This window comes from Cicer arietinum, chromosome 1 (genome assembly GCF_000331145.2).
Source record: "Cicer arietinum cultivar CDC Frontier isolate Library 1 chromosome 1, Cicar.CDCFrontier_v2.0, whole genome shotgun sequence".
NCBI classification, from domain to species: Eukaryota; Viridiplantae; Streptophyta; class Magnoliopsida; order Fabales; family Fabaceae; genus Cicer; species Cicer arietinum.
In genome coordinates, this window is record NC_021160.2 from 40,248,581 (window position 1) to 40,261,826 (window position 13,246).

At 26.1% G+C, this 13,246-nt stretch overlaps 1 protein-coding gene across 1 annotated transcript; it reads left to right on the top strand.

The window, feature by feature from the left end:
* The first annotated feature begins 401 nt into the window (after positions 1–401).
* Positions 402–4,213, top strand: LOC101508083 (uncharacterized). Its single transcript, XM_004488497.4, has 3 exons — positions 402–846; positions 1,393–1,740; positions 3,596–4,213. Exons 1-3 carry the CDS (start codon positions 529–531, stop codon positions 4,088–4,090), a joined length of 1,161 nt encoding a protein of 386 aa, XP_004488554.1. The 5' UTR covers positions 402–528; the 3' UTR covers positions 4,091–4,213.
* Positions 4,214–13,246: the final 9,033 nt, after the last annotated feature.

Consider the following 13,246-nt stretch of genomic DNA (forward strand, 5'->3'; position numbering starts at 1 on the left):
AAAGAGTGTGACTTTTTTTTGTCTAATCGAGTGTAGGGATGAGAAAGCAAAATCCGTCACCGCTCCACCTATTGTCATGTCTACTCGATGCTAGAAATATTGAGTATTACTAAATTTCTAAATCAAGGACACCATATATATAAAAATGGACATATACAAAAATCTTTTTCTCACTCATTTGAAAAAAAATATCTTTAAATAAATTATTTGTCATCTTCTAATATAATATTAATTAATTTTTTATTATATAATTTAATTAACATAAAAACATTTATTTCTTCTTTCATTTTTATAATGTTATTAATGTGTATGAAATGATTAAATAAATCATGCATTGCATTACTTAAAAATAGTACCATATATAATTATAAAAAAGAGGTAGTAAATCTCACTCTTTGACACTCTGTTTTAAGCTCACACTAACCATCCACTTTATAAACCTCTTCATTCCATTATTTGTTATTCCATTCTGATCACACAATCATAACCACCATCATCATTCATTTCCCTCTTCTTGTGTCCACACGAATGGGTTCAAGATCAGCACGTTGGCGCCAAAGTTGGGCTCCACAACCACTAACACCATTAATGGAAGGTCCTGACCCTGAAATGCAAGAAGAAGGAACCAAAAAGGAAAGTTCTTGGGAAGTTATTAGAGAATGGTTCAAAGCTCAAAAGATTTCCCCTGGAGGAAACATGAATTCACAATCATTCTATGGAACCATCCATGCTAAGACAAAAGATTTGAAGATGTTGCTTGGTGTTTTAGGTTGTCCTCTGGCTCCAATTCCCTCAGATCATGATCCTACTTTGAGTGTTCACAATCACATCAAAGATACCCCTTTTGTAAGCTCTCTCTAGTCATTCAAATCTTGCTTTTTCTAGCCTTTGTTTTCGTCTAAACTCACACTTCTTGTAAATTAACAAATTTCTTTAAGTACATTTCATTTTAATGTAAATTATTCTTCATGAACTTTAATTTTTAACAAAAAGAGATAATTAAATATGGAAAAATATTTAGAATTTGCTTGTATTTTAACTTCCAAATAAAAAAATTTCTTTTTTTATTCTAGATAAGAAAAATTAATTATGCAAAACTATAGGGTGTGTGTGGTTTAAACAAACATGAGATGAGTTGGTTTCACATTTCTAACAAATAAAAATGACAAGTGTTTGTATTAACAAAATAAAGAGTGTGTTTCATTTTAAACATACTTAGAGTTGAGTAAAATCTCTCTATTAAAACCTCAATTGAAATGAATTGAGTTATTGAATCCTGATTTTTGTATTATTAATTATTTGTTTTATGTTTTGTACAGCATGATGTAAGATTTGATTAATATTTTGTAACATGATTTCTCTAACTAATAAATGCAATGTAAATGAAAACAGGAAACATCAACAGCGAAGTACATAATACAACAGTATTTGGCAGCAACAGGGTGTCTAAAGCAACAAAAGGAGAATAAAAACATGTATGCAAGTGGGATGGTGAAGATGATATGTTGTGAAACAGAGATATCATCAGGGAAAAATGTAAAGTGTTTAGGGACAAGAAGTAGTGAAAATGGTTGTTTTGTACTTTGGCAGATGTTACCAGGAATGTGGTCACTTGAATTGGTTGTTGGTGGTCATAAGATTGTTGCTGGTAGTAATGGTAAAACTGTTTGGAGACACACACCTTGGTTAGGTACACATGCTGCTAAAGGCCCACAACGCCCATTACGTCGCATTATTCAGGTACATTAACCATTAATCGTCATAAGATTAATTTTGTGTTTGTTTAATTCAATAGTGCAAGCACTCACTTTTTCTTTTCATGTTTTAAAAGTCGTGCTAACATATGGATAAACAAACCAAGAGAAATCTAATTTAAAACATAATTATATATATATAATAAGATCAAGCTAGGACTTTTGGTCCATATATACTTAGAAACCAAACAAAATCTAAACTATATAGTTTTGTATTATATATATTTGTTTGGTGATCTAGGTTGTTGGGTAGATTTGAGGCTTGGGGGGACAAATCCCAATTGTTCAAAGCAAGTTGTACCAAACAAAGATAGAGATTGAAATTGAAATTGAAATTGAAAAGCCAACAAATATTGAAGGGTATATTTCGAGCTGACAATGATGGAGAAACTGTCCCTTACTTTACCCTACAACATAAACTTTGTTTATTTAGAAATTAGGGATATTTACATGCCACGTGATTGTCAATCTTACGTCAGCACTTATTATTGAACATAGTTAATGAGTCATGATCTTGGGATTGCAGCTTATTGTAGGGTAGCCCTGAATGAATTATCCTTTTGCTTTAACTTTTCCTTTTTGCACTTTGATGAATAGAGTCCATCGTCCACTACATTATTGTCCCTCCTTTCATGCCTTCATATTCCCTTTTCCATTTGTACTACTTCTTTCTTTAACAATGTTTGGCCTAGGATAACGTTCTCCTTATTCTCATTTACGAGCACATACTTTATTTAATTATTTTTTTAATATATATAGATAGATAAATAATACTATTTTCACTTTAAATATAAATAAAAAATTATTATTATATTTAATTCAAAATTTAAATTAAATATAATTTTGTTTATATTTAGTATTAAAGGAAGTAAATAATTTGATATATATATATATATATATATTTCTTTAATTATGATTATGATGGAGGGTGTAAACTTACATGAACTAATGAGTATATACTCAAGGGAATTTGTTCCGAAGGAATAGTTTAGTTGGTTAAAGTATATTGAATAGGTTATATACAGAGATTTAGAGTTTAATCTCTGTTATTAATATTTTTCTCCTCTCTCTAACATATTTACTAATTATTAATATTTACTTATAAAAATATACACAATGACATTTAGATATGCCCCAAATTGAAACAAGTAAATCTTCTTTATTTTTTTTATTAAGCAAATAAATTTTATTAATATAAAAGAATTAGAGTTCAGCACAAATGGAAGAATACATTTGGATGATATGGGTATTTCAATTGATTTGAACTAAAATAAAAATTAAAAATTAAAAATAGAATTCAAAAAAGAATTAGAGTTCAGCACAAATGGAAGAATACATTTGGATGATATGGGTATTTCAATTGATTTGAACTAAAATAAAAATTAAAAATTAAAAATAGAATTCAAATTTTAGTGAAATAAAAATTATTATCATAACAACTAATATTTAATATTTCACTATTTATATACATTTATTATATAATAATTAATTTGAGTATTTATTTCTTTTTCAAAAAAACGAGAAATGTTTTCATTCTTATATAAAAAAAATATTTTTTTTATATATCATCATGAAAAAAATTAACAATTAAATTTTATTTTATTAATTAGTTGAGTCACACAGATACAAAATTTTAAATTCAAAATCAAAATATTTAATTCGACAATTTTGATATTTTTTTTAGATGAGTTAAGACTTTAGAACTCTCTTGTCACAAAATTTAATGATAAAATTAGATATAAACCTCATATTCTTTTAAGAAACTGAAAAATTGATTTGCAATTTTGGAGGGCTTCGGTCAATTATTTAATAACTGTGCATTTTGATGTTGCGCACAACAGGGTTTGGATCCAAAGAGCACAGCAAGCTTATTCACCAACGCACAATGCTTAGGCGAGAATCGAATCGGGACCGTCGATTGCTTCGTGCTAAAAGTCTGTGCAGATCGTGAGACTGTGATTGAAAGAAGCGAGGGTCCCACAGAGGTAATAAGGCACATACTATACGGCTACTTTTGTCAAAAAAGTGGACTTCTCATATACTTAGAAGACTCGCACCTCACACGTGTCCCAACACAAGACAACGATACGGTGTATTGGGAGACCACTATAGGGAGCAGCATTGGGGATTATAGAGACGTTGATGGCATCTTGATTGCGCATCAAGGGCGATCCATTGCGACAGTGTTTCGATTCGGTGAACTCTCGATGCAGCATAGTAGGACCAGGATGGAAGAGATCTGGACCATTGATGATGTGATGTTTAATGTGCCTGGACTTTCGATGGATCATTTCATTCCTCCTGCTGATATTCTTGACAATATAAATTCTCCATGATATTCTGACTTTACTAGGTTTTTGTTTAACTTTTTTTTTTCTTTTTCAAGTTAATGTGAATTGTAACTTTACTTTGGAGGGGGGTATAATGAAAGCATTGGTGGGGAGGTGTATTTTATTTTATTTTTTTTATCTTTCTTGCTTATTAATGTAAGTTTTTAGTTAGTGGTACGTATTTCAAGTCATTAAGCTCAAATGACAAAATCAAGAGGTGCTATGGAATAATTAATCAACTGGTAAGATAAGATAATGGGACATATTATTATGTACTTTAGTAGTATCTGGATAAAAAAGTTTGGGATATTAATCATGGATGTGGTTTTTATTTTTTTATGGTTCACATATGTGTTGAATGTAACATCGACCTATAGGTGAGTTAGGATAAATCAAACTTATAAATTATAAGTCTAATCCAATCAATTTTTTTTTATCTATTTGGTGAGTTTCAATTAATGCAGATTTGTGGATCATACAAGTAAATTTTTTGGTGACACTTTTATTTAGAATATTCATTTTCTTTAATTTTTTATTTATTTTATTTTCAAAATTATTTTTAAAAAAAAAAATTAGACTCAATATTGAAAAATATTTTTATCAAACAGCTCATTTATTATATTGGATTCTTATACATATAATTTTAATTGAAACGGTCATATCGGATAACCATAAATCTATTTCTCTCACCCGCATTTGACCACTTAAACTTATATATTATCACATTTAAAAACTTGTGTGACTAGTGACCCGTTATAATTAACCTATATATCAAATTGATTCATATAGATGACTCATCATATCAACTAATTTTGTTCAACTCTTCTTTACTATTTTTTTTTATCAAATATTTTCCGTGCTATTAATTTTTACATTTCAACACATGAAGTGGTAAAAAAAAATTATATAAAGAGACATAATGACTTTGGGAGCATTTTTTCCTAATATTTTTTTTAATAAAGATCAATGTTTAATTAAAAATAACATTGATAAATAAACTAGTGAAAATATTGCTGTCAATTTATTGACTTAATTGTAGTTGATTTTGACTAAAAAAATTTATAGTTGATTTAACAATAATTAACTAAATTATTTTATACTGTATAATTATCACATATCGTCCTGTATAGTTAGGTCGATTGGTGAGTTAAGAAGGTCTTGAATTCAAACTTAAAAAACTAACATAACTCTACTAATTTACTAACATTTTCCATATAAAAAAAAAATTACATATCATAAAAACTCAAGACACATAAAACTACAATTGCCATGAGATATCCTCTAATTTCTTCAAACATATAAGGCATTCTATTAATTATATGTTTTTTACTTGTTATCAATTATACTTCCTCCGACTCTAATTATATGTCACTTTAATCATTTCATACAAATTAAGGAATTGAGTTAATTATGTATAAGAAAGAAATTATTAGTTATTTTACAAAATTATCATTTATTAATCATATGATATAGGAAAAACAAATAAATACTACTATAATTGAAAGAAAAGTAATAACTAGTAAAAACTATGATATGGAAATAAAATGATATATAATTTTGAACAATTTGTTTTTTTACAAAGTATCATAATTTAGGAGTAGCACGTGATTTGACTAGAGACATCCAATTAGTTACATGCAGAAGGTTTCATATTCAATTTATGATGATTAACGATTCCCTTTTCCTAACATATATAACTTTCGCAGTATGCTTGGGCTTGGGAAGATCAATATTTAACTTTTTTTCAACATGAATGTTAATTAGTAATGTTAATATTGTTAATTTTTGTTGTAGGAGAAAATCGAACTCACAATCTCATTGCTCCGGCCCTCTCACTTCAACCATCAAATCAAATCAACCTTAATTACATGATTGATTAAATAATAGACATTATTAAGAAATTATAATGATATGCCTTTTTTTGACTTTAAAGATATTTGATAATTGTGATTTTCTTATGATTTTTTGTTTTATCTAGATAATAATGAAGTGAGTTAGAAAATAGCAGTCAGTTAGAGTATATGTAATTAATTAGATGAGTTAGATGTAAGTTGTAACTCATTTGTGAGTTAGTTAATAGTTGTTAGGAAGTAGTTAATCACTCGTAAGCTTTATAATAAAACATGATGTATTCATTTTAAATAATCTTTTTCAATTAATTCAATATATTTCTAACATGAATTCCTGAGAGTATCGGTATACTCTCTATCTTAGTCATCAATAGGTTATTCCTCCACTTGATCCATGGATTTATAACATGGTATGACGAGTCTTTGACTATACCGATTGAATCAACAAGACGCTTTGTCTTGATTGTTCAAGGAAGATGCTTCGTTTGTCCAACAAGAATCATCGAAAAATGGAAATATCAAAATTGTTCTTCGTAATTTTACATCATTAGATATTGAATCTTTTTTTGTTGTTGAGAATTTTGGTCTATTGAATCAACAAGTGATGGTACAAGAGAAATTGCATAAAGTTCAGGAAGAAACACTAAATCATATGATATTTTCTGAATTCATTATTTCTCTCGTGTATCGTAATAATGATGACATCTCATTCATCGCACACAATGAAAGTTTTTATAAGCCCTTCAATCGCCATAATATTTTTTTCACAATTTTCAATCCCAATGCAGTTACGACGTTTAAAGATGAAAGAGACTCATTTGGTTCTTCGTTCATCCTAGTATATGAATCACAATTTTTTACTACGGTGAAAGAAACAAAATAAGAAGATTTAGTTTTCTGGTATATCTGAGTTCTCGTAAAGTCCACATAAGCCTTGACTCAATTGCTTCACACTATTTTAGTTGAACCATTTTTAACCTTACAAGATGTCATGAGATTGTTTTGAGGCATAAATACAACTTTCCAATGCAAGAATTAGTCATGATAATGCAAACTTTACAAAATAGGAACCCCACGCATGAAATGATTCAACATTATAAGTCAAGATAATGTCAATCTATTGCATAAGAGTAATTTTTGGGATTGACTTATCAATACATCTTGTTTTAGTTCAGTTTGTTAATTCCTTTCTTTTTTCTTAGGAATATATTGCTTACATGTTTTTAACATAAATCTTGCTTCAAACTTGATTGGTTAAATTCTCAATTCCAAGTTGTAGGAGAGTGTTAGAAAATAGTAATTAGATAGAGCATAGGTAATTAGGTAAATCAGTTAGTTGTAACTCCTTTGTGAGTTAGTAGGTGGTTGTTAGGAGATAGTCACTAGTTCATCATTCATAAACTATTAAATACATAATGATGTATTTATTTTAAATAATCTTTTTCAATTAATTCAATATCTTTTCGATATGAATTCTCAAGAGTATCCATAAATTCTCTATCTTACTCATCTATAGAGTCTTCAATTTTACAAGTCCACTAATTTTTTATCCTAATCCATATATTTGAGGGGGCAAAAATTTTATAGTTATTAATCTCTAAGAAAGGAAGTCCCCAACGCAAAAAAGTTCCTAAAATTTTGTAAGCTAGCCTATGAGTCTACTTTTTCAAATTTATCTTTCGATTTTTTTTTCTAAATCTTTTTTACTTTTTTTTAAATTAAATTTTTATGATTTTTTTCAAATTTTTCCGTTAAAATTATTGATTTATTTAATAACAAACAATTTACAAAAGTTTTTATCGAAATTATTTTGATTCGAGAAAAAAAAATCATTTTTTTTTCACAAAATGTTTTCAATTTTTTATGAGAAAAAAGTATTTTAGATTATTTTTTCAAAATAAATAAATTTCAAAAACTTTTTAAAAAAAATTTCTAGATTAACAAGAAATTGAAACCCTAAACCCCATTACTTAAATCCACAAAAAGTAATGAACCGGGACTTTCAAAAATTATCTTAATAAAGGCTTAATAGTAAATTTTTTAAGAAGAATTTTAGACTTTGAAACTTAATTGACTACTGTATTCATCAATATCATCTTCTTTCCCTGGATCTATAGATTTCTGACAAAGTGTGTGATGTAAGTATGTAAAAGGACAATCATTATTTTTTCACATATATATTATATTTTAATCATTTCTCCTTTCATTTTAAAAAATAATTTAGCTGTGAAACTTGTTTACTAAATCTTATAATTTGGGAAGATCTTATCACACTTCCACAAAATTAGTTTGCAATAAAGATTGATCACCACTTATAAAATGTTTGTAAAATGTTTGTCACACCTTATCTAATTCTATATAAAACTTTCAACGCATCGCATCACGTCTATGACTAGAGACACATACATATGTATCTAGGAATTTATGAAATAGAACCATAAAATTTAATAATAATTTTTTTAATCGTTTAATACATTCAAAATATATTTAAAAAATATCAAAATCATGCATGTGGTTTGTTTCGTATGTTAAGGATTCCAAATATCGCAGTAGAAAATCATCTTTTATCTTCTTTCCCCAGCATATTTTTCACAATTTTTATAACAGAAAATAATTTATCTTTGTTTATAAATCAAATTTATGTATCATTCAATTTTTTGAATTGTTTTTGCAATCATTTTTATAATATTATAAGAATTTTCCTCGTGAAAATGTAAAATTACTTTAAGAAAAAATAAATTAAATATAAACTTTTAATCGCCAAAAATTTTAAAACTCACATTTAATTTTTTTGTTGTTAAACTTTTTAAGATATTTGTAAGAAAAATATTTAAAATGTGCTAAACATTATTGGAAAAATCATTAAAATAAACACATAACTTGATTCAAATGTATCAACAAAAAATAAAAATATTTTTTAGGACTAAAATGTTAAGAAATATCGTATAGGAACTAAAAAATAATTTTAAAATTTTGAACGTACTAAAAGTTTATTGAACCTTATAATATATTATTAAAATATATATTGAATATGTGCCTCAAAACCTAAAAATGTTTTGGGTACACCCCATTGAGTGTATACTCTTTGAGATATATAGATATAAAAGAGCTAACCTGATATGAAAGAAAAAAATATAAATAAAATAATGTGTTGAATGAATATAGAAAAATGAGAGAGTGCACATGTATTATTATTTTTCAAAACCACGTCTATAAAGAAGCATTAAGTAAACAATTTTTAATTTTATGTAATAATTATTCATTTATATTTTTTCTTTTAATTTGATTAATGATTTGATTAATTTATTTATATTATTTATTAAATTTTAAGTAATAATTTGGTCTTTTATATTTTAAAATGTCAACAATGTTATCTTTGTTTCTTTATAGAAAATTCATCATCAACTTCAAATAAAATTCAGAAAATTAGTAATCATCTTCAATAAAATCTATATTTTCATCAAATTAATAACTCAAATGTTCAAATAAACTTATATTTTCATCTCCAACAACAACAACAACATCAAATAAAGAACTGACATTTTAAGATTTAAGTTAAGTAATTGTTTTAGAGAAGAGTAGAAAGAAGAAGAAGATATTGTCTTGGTGATTTATGGATCAAATCTTAAAGTGTGTGTTCTTTATTTGATGGATTTGATGTTGTTGAAGATTTAAATATGAGTTTATTTAAATATTTGAGTTATGAATTTGATGAATATATGAATTTTCTTGAAATTGATAATGAGTTTTATCGGTTTTGTTTGAAGATGATAATGAATTTTCTAAGTTTTGTAAAAAAATGATAATATTCTTGACATTTTAAAATATCAAAAAATCAAATTGTTACTTAAAATTAAATAAATGATTAAATAAAAAATAAAAAAAATAAAAACTAAATGATCATATGAAATTACATTAAAGACTGCAATAAATTTATATGTTTACAAAATTTATGGATTTTATGAGGGGCTCAGGCCATCCTAGCCCCATGTAGTTTGTCCATGACTCGATATATGGAGCGTAGTCCGATAACATGTGATCTAATGAATCTTAAATAAATTTTGATATCATGTTAGAATTTGACTTGATCAAAGTCGCCGAAACCATAAGTTGGATATCAATATTCAAGTCACCCGAATTCTCAAAACGATAAAAAATAAAAAATGAAATGGCCATCACTGTTCTCTATATATCAGAATCCAAAATTAAGAACAAGTGTCGATGGTTCTTGACAATAATAATCTTCTCCATAAAAACATCTTGCAAAGTGAAGACTAAACTCTCCACCACTTATAAATATTTGTAAAATTTTATCTCTTAACATAAGATTCTTTAACACTAAATGTATTTATTCTGCTACCTGATTAATTTTTCAGGATCTGGACTACAGAAATCGTACGTGTATTGTTTTGTGAATAAATCTATCGTAGCAACTAGCAAGTGAATCAAATTTTTAATTTTATTTTGGAATTGTTATTCTTTGATAAAGTTAAAGCCAATAATGAAATAAAGTTGTTGAAACAAGGGAAAGTTCTGCAAACACGTCTTGATGAATAGGAATAAACTTTATTTTTTATTGTTCTAAAAAAAATATAGTAAAGATGAATACGTATATAAAAAGAGTACTCCAACCTTAGGTAGTACCTCACTATTTTTTTAATTATATTTTCAATGAGTAAATATTTGTGATAGTAAGATTGTTCATATATATAATCAATTTTACAACAATTTGTTTTTTGGAATTAATTTATTTAATGAAAAATCTAAATTTTTATTTTCAAAACTTTTTTTCGAAGAAAATAGTTTGTTTAAAAAAATATTTCAATTTATTTTGGAAATTTTTTCAAAAACAAATTGAGATTTTTTTATAAAACAATTTGTTTGAAGAAAAATTCATAACAAATGTTTGAAATTTTTTTTTAAAAAAAGTTAAGATTTTTGCTGTAAAAGATTTGTCGACTCACGTTTTTTGTAAGGTCAATTTTAACGTTTATGACCTAAAATTAAATTTTTGTATATTACAGGGATATAATTCAAACAAATGATTTTCAGGGACTAAAACTAAAAATTATTATATTTATAGAAATAAAAAACATATTTAAATATTTCGCCCATATTTCCTTTTGTCAATTAACGTTTTTGTAACGTCCACTTGACGTTAAAGATCAAAATAATGTTTTTGATATTACAAGAATGAAATTTAAATATCTTTTTAATTATATTTTCAATGAATAAATATTTGTGATAGTAAGATTGTTCATATAGTCAATTTTACAACAATTTGTTTTTTTGGAATTAATTAATTTAATGAAAAGTCTAAATTTTTCTTTTCGAAACTTTTTCTCGGAGAAATAGTTTGTTTAGAAAAATATTCAATTTATTTTGGAAATTTTTTCCAAAAACAAATCGAGATGTTTTTTATAAAACAATTTATTTGAAGAAAAATTCATCACAAATGTTTGAAAAAAATTTCTAAAAAAAGTTGAGATTTTTTTGTAAAAAATTTGTTCAGAAATTTTAACCTTAAATTCTTTTTAGAAAAAGTAAAAAATGATAAACAAAAATTGATATATATATATATATATATTTAAATTAACAGCAGATTAAAAAATAGACAACTACATCTAAAATATATGGATTTGTTAATAATCATGATCAAAATATCTGATTTTTTAAAACTGATTATGAATAAAGAAGTGATTTGAGTTGAAAAATGGTTATTTTATGCAACCTTATATGTGAGCGATTTCTAAAAGAATAAAATCATATTGCATTTAAAGAGTTTATTAGTACTGTTAATTTGATGATCAAACATTAAGTACAAGGCTTCCTATGCATAAAATAAAGTACAGGTGTTCCTACACATGAGTAGTACTCTCTCACTCTTGGAGGCTCTCTCTTCACCGCCAAAGGTGTCATCGAGGGTGTTGACAAATACAGTCGAACAAAACTTTCAATTAATATAAATCATTGATGGGATGATTAATGATTGATGAAAGTTACAATGATGTGATATAATCATACAATCAATTATTTATATTAATTGAGAATCTAAAATAAATTTACACTATCAATGCATAGTATTTTTTTCTATTAAAATAATTTTAAATAAAAAATTACTTCTTTTAGTTTCAACTTTTGTTAATTCAATTATCATTTATAAAAATATCAAATGGAGTCTTTTAGTATGTTATAATATAATATTTTTCACTTTCCGACCTAAACCAATTTTTTACTTACTTTTAATAGAAAATTTTTTTGAATGAACAAAATTACTAACATTTGATAATATATGTATACATAGGGATGTATCAAGTGAGAAGAATTTTAATATGAAATAATTAAATTTTGACTATCTAATCGTATTTAAATGATCTTGATTGAAAGTGACCATATTAAAAAAATCACATAATTTTTTTGTTTAACTATTTATGATTTAATCAATGGTTATTGTAAAAATTCTCTCGCACAAAAAAAATGTACTAAACTCATCCGTGGCTTGTCCACCATTGTTGATGCAATTTGTTTTATTGTGCACAAAACACAAATACAGGACAATATGAAAAGCATCCAAAAGGCCATCAATCATAAGTTGTAATTATATTAAAACATCAAAGTGAAATTGCTGCCATAAATTACTGAAACTACATGCGGAATTAAAAAAAAAGACAAAAAAAAAAAAAGTATTTCCTAAATTAATGAGATAGAGGTAAATATCAGATTGAGATGGTGTAGGTAACAACTAACAAGCCCATGCATTTTTTTTAATGGAACAAACCCAGCATTTTAGTGCTTTCGGTATTGGGCTTTTGCAAAGTGGTAATTTTCGTAACCTCTTCAGTTCAAAAACTGTAGTTCGACTAAAAAAAAAAAAAAAAATTCATGTCCCGTATTCGCTTTTATTGTGTGGCATGTTATACTAAGGTTCCTGATTTCTATGTTGTAAATTTGTAATATTATCAACAAAAGCTCTCAAAAAAGAATGTTATAATGATACTATTCTACTAATATATTGATGAAGATATTAGTAGAATTTGTTATTCATATTATGAACATGTATAGATTTTTTTTTAAACATGCAAGTCTCAAAGAAAGAATCTATGGAGTATAATTGGAGGAAACTCATGAGCAGTACAATTGAAAATTTGTGAAGAGAAGTTAAAATTAACAAATCTACACTTTCGTTTCACTCTCACCAACAACCTAGCTTGCAATTTCCTTTGATAAGGTCAATTAAAACTTTTTACTCATTTTTCAAAATAAGATGGGAGAAACCCTCCCTCTTAATTCCTAAACAAACCAAGATACAAAA